Source organism: Zootoca vivipara, chromosome 7 (genome assembly GCF_965207765.1).
Source record: "Zootoca vivipara chromosome 7, rZooViv2.hap1.1, whole genome shotgun sequence".
Taxonomy (NCBI): Eukaryota; Metazoa; Chordata; class Lepidosauria; order Squamata; family Lacertidae; genus Zootoca; species Zootoca vivipara.
The window spans coordinates 54143549-54163899 of NC_142590.1; the positions used below are offsets into that span (position 1 = coordinate 54143549).

The window sequence follows — 20351 nt, forward strand, 5'->3', positions numbered from 1 at the left end:
ATAAAGAGCAGGTTTGCATGCGGAAAGCGCTGACGGGGAGGGGGAAATTGCTTGGATGCAGAGCTGTAATGCACAGAAGCTGTGCCTAGAAACATGGCACAAAAGGGAGTCTGGATGAGACCCTGGTTTTCCTCCCCTAATCTTGGAGCAGTTTGTCCTTGCCATCATGGCATACAGAGAAGCAGTTGTGGGTCTCTCAGCTGCCCAAGTCAGTGCAAAGAATTTTTCAATTACCTCCTTTAGTGGCCCAACCTCTCTGTAGAAATTAGCAGCTGAGATCTAAAGTGAAATTGAAAGAATCCAAAGGGTTTTGTGCATTGTTTGTGCAGCTAGGCAAACACAGTAGCCTTCACCAGCTAATTAATGAGCAAGGAAATGATACTTTGCAATGGGGCCGGGGGCTCACACTCCTAAGAAAGAGGAGGACAAACAAGACGCGCAAGAGAAAGACTCAGAAATAGTCACCCAGAATAGTGGGCAGTAACAGTCTTTAGTTATCATCTGCTTCTGGAAAAGCCTTATTTGTGCTTCTTGGGTTCTGGGAATGAATTATAGGTTTGAGCAGGGCACGTCACATCTGAGTTTTAAGGGAGTTCAGAACATTCTAATGGCAAAATCTGAGGTCTAATCTAAATTGAGACTTGTGTTGTTGTTTTTGCCAACTACGCAAACCTTTACCCAACAACTGCTGTTAGGGGTTGTGTGTGTCCCTTACAACTAATTTCCGCCACTGTTGCTGTTTCTATACATCATGGGAATGAAGACAAGGAAATTAAGTCTATACATCACGGGAATGTAGACAATATGCCTCCAGCCCTAGAGTTCCTTGGCCAAAGCTCCTTTGGTTGCGTCACCGGGTATTGTAGAGCTGTTGTACTTTACCTCCCACCACCTGCATCACACAATCTGCCACATCCACCACTGGCAGAGAAACAGTGCTGCCATCAGCACTGATTTGGGGCAAGATTGCACCAATTTGGGGTGAGATCTCGCCCAAAATGGGTGCCAGTGTTGGTGCCACTTCTCAGTCACTGATGGAGGCAGCAGGGCAGGTGGGGCGCCTGCAGGGGTGATGCCTGTGCTGGCCCTGTGAGGAAGAGTTTTTAGCATTTGGGAGTTTGAGCTCAGAGAAAAGACAAGTAAGAGTCAACATAATAGAAGTTTATACAATTATGCACGAGATAGGCAAAGTAGACAGAGAAAAGTTTAACACCACAACTTGTAGACATCCAAACACTTTGCCCCTTCCCTGTTTTCTTACACCGTAATGCTATGTAGTATATACCAGCTAGTGAAAACAGAATTAACATGGTCATTATTATAATATCCAATTAGAATTGGTGAAAGAAATAAACAATGACCAGCTTGCTACTTAAAAAAAAATTGTTTCCACCCTTGCTCTGCTGCAATGCTAGCATCTTACTGTGAACTTCAGAGAAATGAGAACCATAAACTGTCTTCCATTCCCTCAGAAGAGCAAAGAAAGAAACCCACCACAATACGGAGCTTGACCTGAGGTCCTCTCCCCTGAGGTCTCCCCCCGGACCACCATACTTGGCTATGGCAGCCCCACACTTTCATAGTTTCTCCTTTGCTTGCAACGCTTGTCTCTTGCCATATCTTAAACCGAAGGAGTTCCAGTTGTAGGTGGAGAGGTCATTTTCCCGTTCCACCAGCAAGGCCCCCTGTGGGACGGAGACAACTCTGCTCTTCCCTGGAGGCATCCCTTGCTGTCGCTGCTGCTGCTCCTGCCGCTTGCCCAGAAAAGGCGGTGAGGACTTCCTTTGTGGACATGGGATGGCATCAGCCCAGTGGCTTGGCTTGGCAATGTTTTTGGAAAGTTCCCCTAGGGAGAATGAGAGAGAGAGAGAGAGAGAGAGAGAGAGAGAGAGAGAGAGAGAGAGAGAGAGAGAGAGAGAGAGAGAGAGAGGATAGAAAGAGGGGATTTGAGCCTCACTGTTGGAGTGGGTGAGAAACCTGTTGAAAAATAAATTTCGAAGGGTTTGCATTATCCCCTCCCCACCATGAACTTTCACAAATAGTGAGGCATGAGAAGGTAGAAAGCTGCCTTATGTCATCCCATTGGCCCACTTAGCTCAATATTTTCTATACCAGGGGAACTTGTTGCTCTCTCTATGTTGTTGAACTACAAATCCCATTATCCATGGCGACTGGCCATGCTGGCTGGGACTGATGGGAGTTGGAGTTCAACATTTGAGGGCAAGAGTTCCTCATCCATGGTCTACATTGACTGACAGTGGCTCTCAAGGGTTTCAGTTAGGATTCATTCTCAGTCCTACAGATGCAGTGGGCCTGAAGCTGGGACCTTTTGCATTGAGTCCCAGTTCTCTCCCAAAGAGAGGCAGGTAGGAGGTAAGTACATCTGCGATACCCACACCTTCATAAGAATTAGCCACAAGGACTGCAGAGTCCACAGTGGTCCCCTGCAGACGGGCATGGTGGGGTTCAGCATGGACTAATGCAGCCCATGTTTGAAGACAGCGGGGATCAAAATACTGAAATGACACTCCTGATCTTGGAATCAAGAGCGCGGATTAAATGTAGGAATGGGTCACAACTGATACCACTTGCTACCTGTATGCCAGGAGTCCTTAAGCGGGAAATAGCTGTCAGCTGGTTCTCCAAAGGGAGCGCTGAAGAGTAATAGGAGCACCAGTGGGGAATGGAACAGGCTCATCCTGGGATGTAGCAGATCTGAAAGGAAAGATAAAAGAAAGGAGAGCAGGTGGGGAAATGCTGAAAGAAAATGCAGCAGAAGAGCAGTGCTGGAAGGGTGAAAAGGGCAGCTGCATGACTTTCTTGCCACTGATCTCTAAATCACAAGCACATACACAAGAGGAGGAAAGAGGAGATGGCAAGGGGAGGAAAGGGAGGCTGCTGATGGTGTGACAAGGCTTAAAATGTTGCAGTTAGACTTTTGTGGTTCATTTCCTCTCAGCCTCAGTTACCCAGGGACACCATTGAGACAGCAGCCCCCTGAAATTAGAAATGGGTTGGCCATCAAGCATTTTAATCAAGATGTTGTTGGGGCCCAGCTCCCATCCAACAGGAGCAATGGGAAGGGATGATAGGAGTTGTAGTCCAGCAATAGCTGAAGGCCATAGGTCCCCCAGTCCTAGTCTAAATTAACCAAGTAATTTATAAAGACAATGGCATTGTCGGAAGAGTCCTCTCCATCACTACTTTTGGTGTCCTTTCCTATTGTTAAATAATTATAATTACTTTTAGGTCTCTATTGACCTGTCAATATTTTGTTTTAATAGAAAAGGTAATGTGATATGTTTGGAGGAAAAGATTTTCTTTATTATATTTCCTTTTCCATTCAAGCCAGCAAATGCTTGTTGTGAGAACAAGCAGAGCTGGGGAAAAGGTCCAGGGAAATGACTCCAGTTACTAAAGAAGGAACAACTGCACCCTTGGTCAACCCCAATCTCTCTCACCACCAAAAGTACACAAGCGACTAGAGGAGAACCTACACAAACAAAGCTGACATCAAGCCCTACATATATTAAGCAAAACGAAAACATCGTCACTTACTTCCACCCCCATCCACCCTCCCACCCCCTGTCTACCACGTTTCCCCTCTTTCTTCTTAGTGTCTTAACAATGAAACTGATTTGCAAAAATGATGCATGTAAAAATATGAGAGACACTGCACACACCTTTGTAATTCAAGAAATCTTAAATAAAAAATACTTTAAATATGTAATATGTAAGAAGGAAATACAGTGGCTGACTCAGGAGGACTGAGTCAAAATCTGAATGCAAAATAGAGCCTTGGAATCTTGTTCAGCTGTATTAGAAATACATCAAGATCTGGAAGGTTGCAACCCCTCTTTCCTGTTTAGCTAAATTTGATAAGCATGCATTGTATATTATTTGAATCATCTTTGTGCATAGGAGCACACCAGTAGGGGATGTTGCCTGCACATGGCACATTGACCAGTGGATTATACTAATGTGCCTGTTATGGGCTCCTGATTGATATGGTGAACAATGAAAAGTCATCTATCTTTGCAAGGGGTTTTCAGCTGTTTAGAAAAGTTCTTTCCAGGGCGAATGTTTCCCCACTGTTGCTTTAGAAGGATATAAGAAGCCTGATCCCCTTTTCCTGTTGCAATGTCCTGCCTTTTTAAGAACCTCACTTCTGTGCTTGAGCACATATTTATTTCTTTATTATCATTATTATTCAGCACTTTACTGTGTTCTTCAAACATGCAGTATTATGCATCTTCTCTCTGTAATGATTGCAGTTGGGAAACTGAGTCTGATAAGAGAGGCAGACCTGCCTAATGCCCCCCCCGCACCCCTGCCCCATGACTTCCAAAGCTGGGGTGAGATTTCATAGAACCATAGAACTGTAAAGTTGGAAGGGACCCCAAGAGTAATCTTCTAGTCCAATCCCCTGCAATGCAAGAAACTTAGCTAAAGCATCCATGACAGATGGCCATCCAAACGCTGCTTAAAAACACCCTCTGTTTAAAAACCTTCAAACACCAGCTGTCAATAATGATAATAATAAAAACCCTCATTAGTCTGTGTTGAAGCCTGTGACACAAAAGCAATAATCATATTCTTCAATGCCCACTGATCATGCAACAAGTTGGCTAGGTGTTACCCTCCCCTAAGGTTTTATCCTACAGATATTTAAATGAGGTTCCACTTGTAGATTCCCATTTTAAAACTGAATTTTAACATTGTATTTTATCTGTATTTTAATTGAATTGTTTCTTTTATGCTTGTTTTGATGTTTTTGTTGTTAGCCACCCTGAGCCCGGTCTTGACTGGGAAGGGCGGGGTATAAATATTATTATTGTTATTGTTATTGTTATTATTAGGTCAGAAATTGTGACAGACTCCACAGCCCTGGCACTTACATGTCTATGGGTCTCAGAAGAGAGCAGGGTATACTGAGTGGGGAAACCCAGTCCCCCCACCTTCCCTTTGGGAGTAAGGGGGTGAGGGTTTTGTTCAGGAGGCACATCTTCCAGTCCAGATTTCCTCTTTTGGCATTTTGCTATGATCCTCCATCCTCTAGACATGATTCTCAAGTACTCTGTGAACCCAAGTGAAGTTAAACAAACAAAACAAAAAAACCTCGGAGAGCACAGAAGATAGATTCTGTTCAAATTTTAAATGTTCTAATCCAAAGAGGGTAATTAAATTAAAGAGAGAGGATGGTTTTTTTTTTATCCCCCCACAAAAAAAGTTAAAGGTTGTTTGAAAATGGGTTTGCTATTTATGGTATGGACCCTCATCCCACATTCAGAAAACAGGTTTGTCAGGTTTTTGTATCATTTCAAATCCTGCCAAACCTGTTTGACCAGAAACAAGAGTGGGACCAAAAAAAAAAAAAGGTATGTGGATACCAATTGATTCCTGTCCCAAGCTTCTTTCCTCTCTCTAAAAAACCTATAATTTGTATGCAGCTTTAAACAGTATTAAATATATATGTTAACATTCATGTAGACAACATGCAAGGGGGGGGGAGTACATTTCATTCCTTTAAAAAGCAACCTACCTCTTCCAAAATGAAAAAGACATATGCAGCCCAAACTTATAAATCGCTTGCCCTGGAGCAAGTCACACTGCTTACTCCCATGTATACATCTGCATACATTTTAGCCTCACAGTGCAATCCTATTCATGTTTATTCAGAAGTGAGCCCCATTCGGTTCAGCGGGACTCTTCCCCAGGTTAGTGTGCAAGTACAGCCTGAGGCTTAAAGTTCCTCCCTCTCTACTAACCTCAGTTCTCTTTTAGATGTTCTTGCCAAGACTCTTCTGCTGCTTCTGTTTGATCTCTTGAAAGGAGGAGAGCACAGCTGCTCTTTGGAGTCCAGGTCCCTCTCAAGTGCAGTATAACCCACCAACCCCCCTTTGCTGTGTGACCTGGCAGTTGACATCAGCAGAGATGGATCCACCTCTTACCTTTTGTCTTCTACTCTCCCTCCTTAATGGAGTCTGCTTCAGAAACAGTTGCCATATCTATCCCTCTTGCTTGCAGTATGGGATAGCAAAGCTTTACATTATTGTTGTTGTGTTTCCTCTTTCCTCCTCCTTCACAATGGAGCCAGAGCTGTCCCTGTGGGAACGCCCTTCCAACAGATGTCAAGGAAATAAGCAGCTATCCTATTTTTAAAAGACACCTGAAGGCAGCCCTGTTTAGGTAAACTTTTAATATTTAATGCTGTATTGTTTTAACATTCAATTAGGAGCTGCCCAGAGTGGCTGGGGAGACTCAGCCAGATGGGCGGGGGTACAAATAATAAATTATTATTATTATTATTATTATTATTATTATTATTATTAAAGCTGTTGGTATAAATTGGTAATTCTGGAGAATGAAACGCCTTTCTTTCTTGCTCTGATTAAAACAAATTTCTCCCCTCAATCCTTCATTTTAAAATATTTGTCTAAGTATCGCTTCCACATTATTCTCTCTCTCACTCCTCTACACATGCCCAGCACCAGGTGTTGAAATTTTTCACCCCTAACAATTTTGTGCCTAGGGCAACTTCCTCTGTGGGTCCCCCCATGCTATGCTACTGTACAAGTGCGGTTCAGTAGCTGGACTTATTCTTTGGAGGGTACGTACCCAACATACAGAGGCCCTGTGCACAAGGTGGAGGTTGGGAAGAAAGATCACATAGCTCTGTGCTGAATAACCATCGCCATAGCTTTAGCCAAACTAAATAAGATGGTTTGAGGTCCATGATGGACTCTCCCATGTTCTTTTTAAATGACAAAATGCAACCACTGTTCCCTCACCAGTGCTGTCTTTCCCAAATCAAGTGGTCTCCCTGTAGCTCCTATTTCCCCATCTGAGCAAAACAGACACGCACACACGTGACATCTTGAGAAACATGATTTATTTGATATCATTAAAACATGTTTTATGTTTTGTTAAATAAAAAAATAGAAAATATGCACGCGGTGGAATCAAATAGTGTTCACGTTCTGTTAAATAGACATTGCTCCAAAGTACAGGCTGTGTGTCTGTCTTTTTGAACTGCAAGTTATTTTGCGAACTCATCCCCTCCCCTAACAAGCTTCTTTACTGGGATTTTGAAATTGACAGAAAACTCAGAACAACACTTCTCATCCTTATATTCATTTTCCTCCTTCCTATTGTTGAATTTGGCTAGTGAGATGAGACAAGTTGTTGTAGTGTCATAGTGTTCAAATTATGCCTTTCAACTTGTGTGTGTGTGTGTTTTAATCCCTTCAATTTCAAATTTCTGATCCATTATGGCAGGCATCCCCAAACTCGGCCCTCCACCTGTTTTGGGACTACAACTCCCATCATCCCTGACCACTGGTCTTATTAGCTAGGGGTGGTGGGAGTTGTAGCCCCAAAACAGCTGGAGGGCCGAGTTTGGGGATGCCTGCATTATGGCTTCTCACAAGGGACGAAAAATATCAGTGGGTAAAGCATGTCAACAAAAGAAAAGAAACTGAGCACTCTGCTTACTCACACAACTGCAACTGTTTGGAAGGTGTAGACCCCGAGGGATGTGTCTTCCTTGGAGCAATTTGACAAGTCCTAAATGTTGGTTTGTTGCTAAGAAATCTTGTGAACATGGATGTGCCCAAGTACTGATGCCCACTCAGCCATTGTCCATAGCCATTGTCCAGCTCCAGCATGATCATCTCTATGAACCAGCAGTTCAGTTGTAATTGCTCTTGCCAACAGCACCTCCAGGCAATTCCTGCTGGGATATGAACCTGCTAATAACCTTGCACACTCCTGCAGGTGATCACACAGGGGCCTTCAAAGGTATGAACTGGGCAGGAGGTCTCAATGGCACATCGCTGTGAAAACAGCACAGTAGTCTATAAAAAAAGGTCTATTTGCTTGTAGGAGGAGAAGTTGTCTGTGGTAGGAAGCCACTTCTCCAGGCTATACCATAGAGCTGGTGTCTCCAAGTTTCTGGAACAGCTGCAACAAGAAGTCATTTGTAACCAATCACATTTCTCTGAAGAATTGTATAACTCTACAATTCTATGATTTCTAGGCATGGGTTGTTGTTGTTGTTTTGGTCCCACCTCTTTCCCTGCGAAAACTTGCTGTTTACAACTGAATCAGAACAAACATCAACCTTCAGAAGACCTGACTGATGTTTCTTCCAGTTCAACAGTATACAGTGAAGTTTTGTTTTTGTTTTGTTTTTTTTAATCATAGAATCATAGAGTTGGAAGAGACCACAAGGGCCATCCAGTCCAACCCCCTGCCAAGCAGGAAACACCATCAAAGCATTCCTGACATATGGCTGTCAAGCCTCTGCTTAAAGACCTCCAAAGAAGGAGACTCCACCACACTCCTTGGTAGCAAATTCCACTGCCGAACAGCTCTTACTGTCAGGAAGTTCTTCCTAATGTTTAGGTGGAATCTTCTTTCTTGAAGTTTGAATCCATTGCTCCGTGTCCGCTTCTCTGGAGCAGCAGAAAACAATCTTTCTCCCTCCTCCATATGACATCCTTTCATATATTTGAACATGGCTATCATATCACCCCTTAACCTTCTCTTCTCCAGGCTAAACATACCCAGCTCCCTAAGCCGTTCCTCATAAGGCATCGTTTCCAGGCCTTTGACCATTTTGGTTGCCCTCTTCTGGACACGTTCCAGAACAGATCATGGCAGATCATGGCACAAATGGAAGTGTGGATGAGTCCTATTGTTGGACTCCAGTTCCCATCAGCCCCGGCCACTCAGGGGACAATGGGAGTTGTGTGTTGTACCTGGAAGCCTGCAGGTTCCCCAACCCTGCTGGAAAGCTTAAGGGAACCAAACCAGCCAGATAGAATCATGCTCCCCTGAGAGCACATGACACACGAAAAATTTTCTTACCTTGCTCAAAAATGGGATGTTCACCAATGATCGCAGAAACCCAAAGGCAACTGGGAAAAAACTCCTGAGGACAAATAAGTCATTGTTAATAATGGCTGAAAATCAGCAGCCGGAACAAAACCTGAGAGTTATACTAGATGTGACAGCAGCAATTATCTGTGTTGAAAGCAAAGTAGAAAGATGGCTAAGTAGAAAGATGGCTAAGGAGTGCTGACCCTCCCTCCTTTGTTCATAGCTTCTCTAGCCATGGCTCCTTCCGCCGAGCATCTTTTTCCCTGCTGAGGCTCTAATACCTGGCCGAGAGAAAAGTAGCTGGAGAGAGGTAATCTGTGGGTGAAGGAACAATCTGGTATGGAGGGTCTCCAATCCTCAAGAGCAGTTTTTGAGGATCATAAAGGATTGTATGGGAGAGGAGAGGGGAAGATCCATTGTGCAAGTGGAAATCCATTGTGTGAATGGAATGGCAGCACAAAATAAACAATGCAAGGAGGGAGGTACAGTCCAAAAAAGGAGGTGGTAAGGGAACCCATGGCTACTTTAAATTAATTCAGATCTCCAGGAGGTGATGAGCTGCACCCAAGGGAACTAAAGAAGCTTGTGGACATAATCTCAGAGCCTCCGTATATAATAAAAAAATTCCTTCAGTAGCACCTTAAAGACCAACTAAGTTTATATTTTGGTATGAGCTTTCGTGTGCATGCACACTTCTTCAGATACAGTGAAATAGAAGTCCCCAGGCACTTATGTAGAGAAGGGGTGGGGAGGGGTGGGGAGGGGGAGGGGAGGGGGGATCACTCAGAGAGGGTGGTGGAAGTGGGTGATTGACTGACTGATAGCTGTTGATGACCGAAAACGACTGCAAATGGTTTTGCATGAAAAAGCAAGGGTTGAGATGGCTGAAGATCGCTTATCATGTATAATGAGATAAGAATCCGATATCTCTGTTCAAACCAGGTCCCTCAAAACCATGGAGGGACCTGGTTTGAACAGAGATATCGGATTCTTATCTCATTATACATGATAAGCGATCTTCAGCCATCTCAACCCTTGCTTTTTCATGCAAAACCATTTGCAGTCGTTTTCGGTCATCAACAGCTATCAGTCAGTCAATCACCCACTTCCACCACCCTTCTGAGTGATCCCCCCTCCCCTCCCCCTCCCCACCCCTCCCCACCCCTTCTCTACATAAGTGCCTGGGGACTTCTATTTCACTGTATCTGAAGAAGTGTGCATGCACACGAAAGCTCATACCAAAATATAAACTTAGTTGGTCTTTAAGGTGCTACTGAAGGAATTTTTTTATTTTACTTCGACCCAGACCAACACGGCTACCTACCTGTAACCTCCGTATACTGTATAATATTTGAGAATTCTTGAAGAACAGATGAGGTCCCTGCAAACTGGAGGCGGGCAAATGTTGTCCCCATCTTCTTCTTGTTGGAACTGGTAAGAATTTAGCCCATGAGGCTCCAACTTAGAGCACCAATTTCAGAAACTGTAAACTTGTAGAGTTCAGGTCTGGCATCATGTGTAGCTATCAACAATCCTGGACTTACCTAGACACCACTATGCCTACATCGTTTCCATAGAAAGCTTTGTGGCTTTGGTATGAATAATCACCTGAAGAGGTTAATGAAGCCATAGGTCTCCAGAAGCATGCCTAGGACAGGCCACCGAAGCAGGACGATAATTATGCCCCCCAAAAAGAAACTGGTTCCCTTAAGCTTCTGCCTCTGGAAGAAGAAACCAAAGGTTCTTCTTAGTCCAATGATAATGGCCAGGCCAGACAGGAACAGGATCTAAAGAGAAGAAGATCAAAATCCAGGGATTATTGGAGTGTATTATCATTAGTAGGCGCTTTATCAGGGATGGGGAGCCTGCGGCCTTTCAGATGCTGTTGGACTCTGACTCCCACCATCCCTGACTGTTTGTCATTGTCAGCCCTAGCTTTGGCTGATGGGAGTTGTAGTCCAACAATATCTAGAGGGCTCCTGATTCCTTGCCCCTGATTTTCATGTTTATGTATATACTGCTTTTCTTTTCTTTAATCACAAAACACTTTACCGTATATAGTGATCATTTATAATTCAGGAGTAGGCAACACAATACCCTATGGATGTTTTGGACCAAGCCCCACCCCATCCCTGACCACTGGGCATGCTGGTTGGACTGGAGCTGATGGGAACTGCCAGTGCACAACATCAGGAGTAACCACATTGGCTATCAATTGGTATTCTCTCTTAGGGGTGCTGGATGTAAAGGCTGAATCTTTCCTACAGGCTTGATGAACTTTGTATCCCCTTCAGTAATTCTCTCTGTTTTGTCTTTGGAGGGAAGGAGAACATTGGTCCTGTTGCCTCTCTTTTCTTTGTCTTGCGGGGATCCTTTAACCAGTGGCATAGTGTAGGGCCCCCCCAAGGGGTGGTTGCCCCAGGCGCAAAATTGTTAGGGGGCACACAATTTCAACACCCATTGCTGCCTGAATACAGCTGCACGCTTCCATTGCTGGGATCCATTGAAAACAGCTTATCCCTGCAAACCAGGAAGTGACCTCTCCAGACGGCGCAATGACTCTTGAATGCACAGGTGGAATTAACAGCCCCCCCAAACACCTTGTGAGGGAAAGAGGGATTGACAGCCAACAGGCCAGCATAAGGTTGCCCTTCTAACCTGGAATGTGGTCGGATGGGCTGCATCTTTCAGGAACACCTGTTTCACTGATTTTCTATCTTACTGATACAGGAAACCTGGACCAGGGATGACATATCATTATATGGATACTACCGTACTTGCTTATACTACATAAATTCCCAGGTCACAGAGAACAACTTCATACCTCCCTGCTATTTCAAGATGAAAGCCCAGGTGTTACATACAGTACTCAGTTGCTAGATTCTGCGCTGCCATGGTGGATGTTCATCGAAGGATGGTTTGCACCACAAACTAGGCCCAAAGTCCAAGACCTGTGCTCCTTCACACTCCCTCCCACATACCGTAGTCACTTTCAGCTGTTTGTCCCTATTTCTATCTTTTTAAGTATGTATGCTATATAAGGTAAAGGTAAAGGGACCCCTGACCATTAGGTCCAGTCGCGGACAACTCTGGGGTTGTGGTGCTCATCTCGCTTTACTGGCCGAGGGAGCCGGCGTACAGCTTCCGGGTCATGTGGCCAGCATGACAAAGCCGCTTCTGGCAAACCAGAGCAGTGCACGGAAACACCGTTTACCTTCCCGCCGGAGCGGTACCTATTTATCTACTTGCACTGGTGTGCTTTCGAACTGCTAGGTTGGCAAGAGCTGGGACCAAGCAACGGGAGCTCACCCCGTCGCGGGGATTCAAACCACCGGACTTCTGATCGGCAAGCCCTAGGCTCAGTGGTTTAACCCACAGCGCCACCCGCATCCCTGTATGCTATATAATCACCTTTTAATTACCAGTTTTTATTCCTTACCTGTTTTATGTCTTATGTGTTCAGTTTCCGTATGTTTTATCTTATGCTGGTCTGTGACCGAAATAAAGTTGGATACTGATACTGAATGTGCATGTGTACTCTGCCTGTTTCCCTCCCTCCTACCTACCCCCTCTGCACTGCCCCAGGCACTGGCAACCCATGCTACACCATTGCCTTCAGCCACTTCATTGGTGACCCAGGAAACTGCTGACCAAGGGTACTGTGTTGCTGGAGGAGCATCATCTTCCTCAGTTCATGAAGTATCACTTACACCCATACCCTTGCAGCATGTGCTGTGTACAGTGGTTGGTACACAATACAAAAGTTTCAATTCTGTAATGGGCTGCCAGTCCTGATCATGCAATAAGAAATGTCTGCTGGATCAGGCCAAAGGCCCATGCAGTCTGGCATCCTGTTCTTACTTTGAACAACCAGTTGCCTATAGGAAGCCTGAAAGCAGGATTTGAGCACAACAGCGCTCTCCCCTCCTGCGGCTTCCAGTGACCGATACATATGTCTTCTGACAGTGGAGGTGGAACACAGCCATTGTGGCTGTTAGATATTCCTTAAAACCTTAGACTAGACAATTCTGCTTGGAAGCAAGTCTCCTGGTTGATGTCAATGGAACTCCCTTCCATAACAGTGCCTGTAAACTGGGCTTAGTGATCCTTATGATTCATTAAAGCTTTGAAGGCAAACTGGCCTATATATGTGATGACAAAAGCGACATCTGCAAGGAAACATCTGGAGCATAGGAAAGAAACTTACATTTCCAAAGGCCAGAAGGACCGAATCCATGTACAATAGCACACCGAAAAGCAGGAAAAACACCCCGAAGCCCACAAGTCCCACACCAATCCCTGTAACAGATGAAATGAATGTAATCAAACACACAGCATTCTGAAGATCATGGGGGAGGAAGACCCACTTATAACTCAATAGTGGGAAAATATGTTTCTGGCGTTTGCAGTTTGGGCTCAGAATACCTGTTCTTGCATGGTCCTGCTTTTCTTTTGAGGTCTGTATGGGTGGTTGTGCTACATGGTACACTGCCATGTGAAAAATGGTGGGTGGCTGGGCAGGGCAGGGCTTTCTTGGGAGTGTAGCAACGAGACTTTGGAGATCCCGCCCAAGGGAAGGTAGCTTAGTACTTTCCTTTTCTGCTTTTTAGAAGCTAGAACTTGTTTTGGGCAGAACTTCAAATCAGGGATCATTTGTATTCCCCTTAGTCTCACTGGTCATCTATTGCCTGCTTTAAGCTGGGTAGCCTCTCAACCAGAGAAGGGCTCAGTGAGGAAATAACTTTGAATAACTTTGAATAATCTGCAGAATCAACTCCTAAATGCAGAAGCAATGTCATCTTTAATGGCCAGGCCTAGTTGTGGGTATTTGTCCACCTTCAGTTTTGCTCTCTCTCTTTACCTTGCTCTTAAGGATGTCTCTCCATCCACCCATCCCTTGATCCATTTCTCCACTTCAGGCACTTCAGAAGCAACAGAATTTTCTCCTAGCAAGCATTGGGTGCAGCCCAAATTTACCAGCATGTGACTCTTACTCTCAGGGCCGTGGGTTTGAGCCCCACATGAGGTGAAAGGTTCCTGCATTGCAGGGGGTTGGACTAGATGACCCTTGTGGTCCATTGCAACTCTATGATTCTGTGAAATGCATGAATCTGGCCTTTGGAACATTTTGTAAGTAAAGAATTTTAAACTTCCTTAACAGTGTGTGTGGTCTGTTCATCACAAGAGGGGTGAAAAGAAAGGAGTGGTGTTTGCAAGCAGACTAAATGGGTCTAACAACCTATATTCCTAAAGCCATATTTTGTGAGTTTAAACTCTGCTACTGGAGCTCTCTCTTGCTGGAGAGAGTTTAGCCTTGCATTTTAAATCAATTTGAGTCAATTCTTTTGTTACAGTATTTACTCCATACACGTGGGTCACAGGGATTCTATTTTCCTCCCATAGGTTGTACTTTTCTTAAAGATTACAGTGGTACCTCAGGTTAAGTACTTAATTGGTTCCGAAAGTCCGTACTTAACCTGAAGTGTACTTAACCTGAAGCGAACTTTCCCAGTGAAAGTAATGGAAAGTGGATTAATCCGTTCCAGACGATGAAAAACATCCCCTAAAACAGCAATTCAACATGATTTTTTTCCTGTCTACTGAGACCATTGATCCATAAAATGAAGGCAATAATCAATGTACAGTGGTATCTCAGGTTAAGTACTTACAATAATTGGTTCTGGAAGTCCATACTTAACCTGAAGCGTACTTAACCTGAAGCAAACTTTCCCATTGAAAGTAATGGAAAGTGCATTAATCTATTCCAGATGGGTCCGCGGAGTACTTAACTTGAAAGTACACAACCTGAAGCATACTTAACCCGAGGTATGACTGTATACTGAAACTCTTGTGCCCTGGGAACAGAGGCAAAGATATTAATTTACTTCCTTTTCCAACAGCACATTCTCTGATCTTTTAAAAAACCAAACAAAAAAAAAAGTGCCTGTGAAACAGTCAACAGAGTAACACTGGAACTAGAGAGCCAGTGTGGTGCAGTGGTTAGAGCACTGGACTATAAGACCAGGGAGGTGCAGGTTCAAATCCCCACTCGGTCACAAAGCTCGCTGGGCCACTCATTCACAGTCCACTTCACAGGTTTGTTATTAAAATGAGGGGAGGGAGAGCATTATGTTTGCTGCCTTGAACTTGCTGGTGAAAAAGCAAGTATTTAAGTAAAGAAATAAATAAGAGAGGTCAGGGTGACATTCTCTAAAAGCTGAGCTGGCAAAAGAAAGCCTTGATTAGACCCAATCATTCTTTCTTAGCTAACCTGGTTACACTGGTATAAGAAGAAGCAACTTCTTCCTTTCAGGCTGTAAGATATGCTCATACTTACTCTGGATTTCTGTGATCTCTATCATCTTTGCTGCTGTAGGCCTAGAAGGGCTCTGGATGTTCAGGTGCAGATGCAAATGTCACGGAAGGGGGGGGTGAGGTGCAGGAGGATGCTGTCACTTCCACATATTCTGCAGCCAGTGAACCTTGGAAAGGCCTTTAGCCCTTCCTGCGTCACCTTGCAAATCATTAACCTCCCAGCAGTGAAGACACCTCTTAAAGTTCACGGGGCTGTCACTCTGGAGTTTCCAGGCGGGTGGGGCGGGGAAGCGCCATCACAAATGCTCAGCTTGTGCTTCCTGTTCTCCTGGGCTTGCGAGGGGAAGCTAATAGCAGGTCTCCCCGAGGCTTGAATTATGGCAAAAACTGCTAGCAAAAATGAACGGAAAGAAGAAAGCCACACAAATTATGACATTCTTCATGTGTGTGTTTGGTCCCAAATGCCGTCCATGGCTAATCTTGAAATACCAAAACAACGAAGGGCTTTCATCTGTTGTCAGGGCCTCCCTTCAGCAGTTCAGGAAGGCCGTTATAAGAAGATACCATATATGAGGAGAGGAAATGCCCATGTGGCACAAGGTGGTCTCCGACCGTAATAAAAAATTATTATTATGCTCATGTGGCTCTGGGTGCCACTCTGGTGTTTTTTTTACAAGATGGCTCCTGCCTCCCGCCAGCTGCAGAGCGGCCGAGGGTGTGCACAGTCTGTAAGGGTGCTGCTCACGTGGCATCCATATGGGCTTCTGCTCTCGCGCGGCATCCATACAATCGTCCGTACGGGCTGCCTCTCTTGCGCCATCCATATGGGCTGCCTCTCACACAGCGACTGTACGGGCTGCTGCATGTGCACACTCCATATGGGACGGGGCTTGCACAGCAGCTCGTACGGATGCTGTGCAAGCGGCAGGCCATACAGCCACCCCGTGTGAGTGGCATCCCGTATGGACTGCGCATGTGCGGCAGCCCATATGGAGTGTGCATGCGTGGCAGCTCGTATGGTCGTCGCGCATGCACACTCCGTATGGACGTCGTGCGTTCGTCACTGGGCGGTTCACCCCGCCCCTCGGCATCCCGCCCTGGGTGCTTGAGAGGGTTCCTTTGCCACTGACTCTGAGCAGCAGGAAATAACGGAGCATGCCCTTCTTTATTGCCAGCATTACATAGACCAGGGTCCCCAAACTAAGGCCCGGGGGCCGGATGCGGCCCGCACGAACTAATTGTGCAGCCCCCGATGGCCCCCGCTGCTGCCTGCTCTTATCGGCCCACCGTGGTGCGGTTGCTTCATCTTCAGGTTGGTGTGGCGCCATAAATAGCTTGTGCGCACATGCGGACGGAGGAACGCGCTCCCATACGCATGCGCACAAGCTATTTCTGGTGCTGCGCTGACCCGGAAGTGCACCGGAAATGATGTCTGCGCATGTGCAGAAGCCATTTCCGGCGCTGAGCCGGGAAAAGCGAGTGTGCGCACGTATGGGAGTGCATTCCCCTGCCCGTCGGCCCACCGCACGATTGGCGCTGGAGGAACCGGTCCGAAGCCAGATAAGTTTGGGGACCCCTGACATAGACATTCAAGCTAGGTTTATCCAGCCCATCCTACATAAGTTCCTTGGGTGTTCAGAACAACACTACATCTCCCTATTACTACAGGACGAAAGCCCAGAAGTCACATATTTAGTCACCAGATTTTGCTCTGTCATGATAGCTATTCGTCGAAGGATGGTCTATGCTACAAATCAGTCCTAAATAGAAGGCCCATATTGTTAGATCCGCACTTCTGAAGCCCCGCCCCATACAGCTTTTTTAACTGATCTCCTTTCAATTTTCCTTATTGGTTTTTTTAATGTTTCCTTTATATTTTTGCACAGTAGTATATGTATTATTTATTTGATTCCAACAAATATCTAGCATTGTATTTTACAAGGAATGCAACGGTGAAGTAATAGAACAATGTGTTTTTTAAGATTAGTGTGGGTTTATTTAGGTGTTTTGTTATGTGTCGTGTGTTTAGGTGGGGGGAATTTACGTAGGTATGTATGAGTTAGTCAAGTGTTAGAGTGTTGTGATTTTTGTGTCTGTAAATGTGAAGTTGCGAAGATGTTTGTCAACATAATAATTGATTGTTGTGGTTCAGTTTATTTTTCTTTGTTTTTAAATAATAAAGATTTTTTTTAGAAAAATTCCTTATTGGTTTTATTCATCCATTACCTATGCTTAATCAAGTAATCTATGTATATGTTTTAATCTACGTTTGGTTCTTGTTCCGAATTATTAGTATTATTTTTTTAAGATTTAACTTTACAGTATTCAGATTTTTTTTAAAAAAAGAATAGAAAAATATAACGACGTAAATTCAAACTTAAGCCACCCAACATAAAACAATACATAAATTAAACCAAATTTATTTAAACCTATTGGGCAAATTAAACAAATTAAACAATAAACAAATTAACAAATTAAAGCAAATCCCAAAACAGAAATCTATAGAATATAAACATAAAAACCTATACAATATAACTTATAATTGACATCCAATCGTTAGTACATCATTTTCCTTAATATATACTGTACACACAACTTGCTTTACCTCTTATAAATTTGGAATGTAAGACTAATTAATTAAATCACCTTTCTATATATACGTATTCTCATGTGCCTTCTTAATCAAAACAAATCACTATCCCTTTTTATACCCTCTTTTTAAAAATAATCTTCCACATTTTTCCATTCAGCTTTTGATCTTTGTTTTGGTATATTCCTAAGTGCCGCCGTCATCCTTGCCTAATTCATAAATTCTACTAATTTTATCTGCCACTCCTGGATTGTAGGTATTTCCTCCCTTTTCCATTTTTGAGCTATAAGTAGTCTCGCCGCTGCGCAGGCATACAAAAAAATACTTTCCCTATCTTCTGGTATACTTTCTGGGATCAAACTTAATAAAAAATACTCAGGTTTCTTTTCAAATGTAATTTTTAACATCCTTTTCAATTTCTCATATATCTCATTCCAAAATTTATAAATCTTTATACATTCCCACCAACAATGGGAATTGTTCCCAATTAATTTAATAATTATCCACTTAGAGATATTGTTATGCTATTTATTTAGATGTTTTGCTTATGCTGGTCTGTGACCGTAATAAAGTAAATACATCCATTCATGTGTTTGTTTAGCTTCTAGAAGTTAATGCACAGTAGCCTTGAGGGCTGTTTTCCTTTCCACATTCCCTATTTGCAATCGGGAAGTACATGACGAGGAGGGGGCACCTGCTTTCACATGAACCTGCCCATCAATTACAGTCATCATGGGCAGATGCTCCTCTCTGCTAACAAGGGAGATTAGTTTGCTGGCTGTTTTTCCCATGACCACTTGAAAAATCCTGAGCATCTTAACAGACCACTTAATGGTTTTCCTGCCAGTTGTAGCCATTGCTACTCCATAGAATACAATAACATACAATGTTAGAATTAAAAGAAGCAACAAAAATACAATTAATAATCAACATGAATATTTTATGCAATGGATGTGCTGTCTCCCATCTTCAGCCACAAATCCACAGATTGAGAGACTCTTAATCTCAGGCTTGTGGGTTCAAGCCACATGTTGGGCTAAATATTCTTGCATTGCAGGGCTGGACTAAATGATCCTAATGGTCTCTTCCAACTCTACAGTTCTGTGATTCCAAGATGATGTGGACCACCTGAATGAATCTTATGGGCTACTGGTGGTCCACGGGCCAGTTTGGGAATCCCTAGCTTAGAGGGCAGGGTGGAAAGATGTGAAGGCCAAAAAAAAAAGAATCTAAAAGGATTATCAGCTAGATATAGGGTCCAGCCATTGGACCATTAGCGTATTACATAGCATCTTGCCAACTACTTTGTTTCATGCAAACATCTATTAGCCTCAAAAAAATAAAATAAAAATAAAAATCCCTCTGACGCAGTCTTGGAGCATCTCCTTTTCTACTGCATAGAAAAGAGAATACATGTCCCATTCTCATGCAAGCAGCGAGCAAAGAAATACCATAATAAAAAGCTAATTAACTGGCCAGGGACAGCTGTATTATCTATATCTGCGTCACTAAGGCACAAGATCTATATGCCCTCCTTTGGTGCTTGACAAATAGCTAAGGACACGAGATGAGAATCCATTTCCAATAAGTGAATCATTCAGCACATTTTGAAATAGGAAATGTATTTTCATGCTCATGTTATAACCCAACTATCCTTGCTGCTTCTATTGAAATTCTTGCAATCATTTTATAAGTTTGTCTCTCAAACGTTTGGCAAAAATGGAATCGTCGTACAAATAGTTATTGTGATGCACTACCTTGCTCATTAATATATCATCTAAATTTCTTTTCTCTGAGTGCAATCCACTCCCCCACCCCTTACCTGGAATGAACTACTATTGAATTCGGTGGAATTTAGTTCTGAGAAGATCTGTACAGAGTTGTGGCGAACCTCTGTAATCCTGTACAGACTTACATGGGAGTAAGTCCCATTGTACTCGGTGGGAGTCTCTTCCTAATAGGCATGCACAGAATTGCAGGGCCATCAATTGGTCTGATGCACAAGGCTGGTGGTGAAGAGCATTTAGTATTGAGAAACTCATTGTCAGAAACTAATCCAGGCTTCCTCAACCTTGGCCCTCCAGGTGTTTTTGGCCTACAACTCGCATAATCCCTACCTAGCACATACCCTCCAACTCCCAGTAAGAAAAATCCGGGATCAACAGCGGCGTGGCACTGGAAGTTGCTTCTACGCATGTCCGGACATGCATAGAAGCAACTTCCGGTGCCAGTGCTGCCCGATTTCCGGTGCCCAGACACGGGCAGAGCAGCACCCGAAATTGGCTCTGCGCATGTCCAGACATGCTCAGAAGGAGCAGGTAAGAAATCCAGGAGATTTACAGGATTTTTCTCTATTCGAGATAACAGCGGGAAACGGGTTTAAATACGGGGGTTTCCCGCGAAAAACGGGAGACTTGGCAACTATGACCTAGCAGGACCAGTGGTCAGAGATGATGGGAATTGTAGTCTCAAAACACCTGGAGGGCCGAGGTTGAGGAAGCCTGAACTAATCTTACCAGCAGGCCACTGCTTTGTCATTCCTTCTTTCGTTTCCCAACTGTTT

At 44.0% G+C, this 20351-nt stretch overlaps 2 protein-coding genes across 5 annotated transcripts; both read right to left on the reverse strand.

Moving 5' to 3' along the window:
• Positions 1-1148: 1148 nt before the first annotated feature.
• KISS1 (KiSS-1 metastasis suppressor) lies at positions 1149-6336 on the reverse strand. 3 transcript variants are annotated; one of them, XM_088674267.1, is made up of 3 exons: positions 5952-6336; positions 2596-2715; positions 1149-1846 (listed from the first exon to the last, which is right to left on the reverse strand). In XM_088674267.1, exons 2-3 carry the CDS (start codon positions 2696-2698, stop codon positions 1578-1580), a joined length of 372 nt encoding a protein of 123 aa, XP_088530393.1. In that variant the 5' UTR covers positions 2699-2715; positions 5952-6336; the 3' UTR covers positions 1149-1577. The 3 variants fall into 3 exon arrangements, with proteins under 3 accessions (XP_088530393.1, XP_088530392.1, XP_088530394.1); XM_088674266.1 differs by having other exon boundaries at positions 5769-6335; XM_088674268.1 differs by lacking the exon at positions 5952-6336 and adding an exon at positions 5543-5759.
• A 539-nt stretch (positions 6337-6875) lies between these two features.
• On the reverse strand, positions 6876-16124 carry GOLT1A (golgi transport 1A). 2 transcript variants are annotated; one of them, XM_060277074.2, is made up of 5 exons: positions 15221-16124; positions 13091-13182; positions 10492-10670; positions 8872-8935; positions 6876-7962 (listed from the first exon to the last, which is right to left on the reverse strand). In XM_060277074.2, exons 1-5 carry the CDS (start codon positions 15243-15245, stop codon positions 7924-7926), a joined length of 399 nt encoding a protein of 132 aa, XP_060133057.2. In that variant the 5' UTR covers positions 15246-16124; the 3' UTR covers positions 6876-7923. The 2 variants fall into 2 exon arrangements, with proteins under 2 accessions (XP_060133057.2, XP_088530391.1); XM_088674265.1 differs by having other exon boundaries at positions 8877-8935; positions 15221-15384.
• Positions 16125-20351: the final 4227 nt, after the last annotated feature.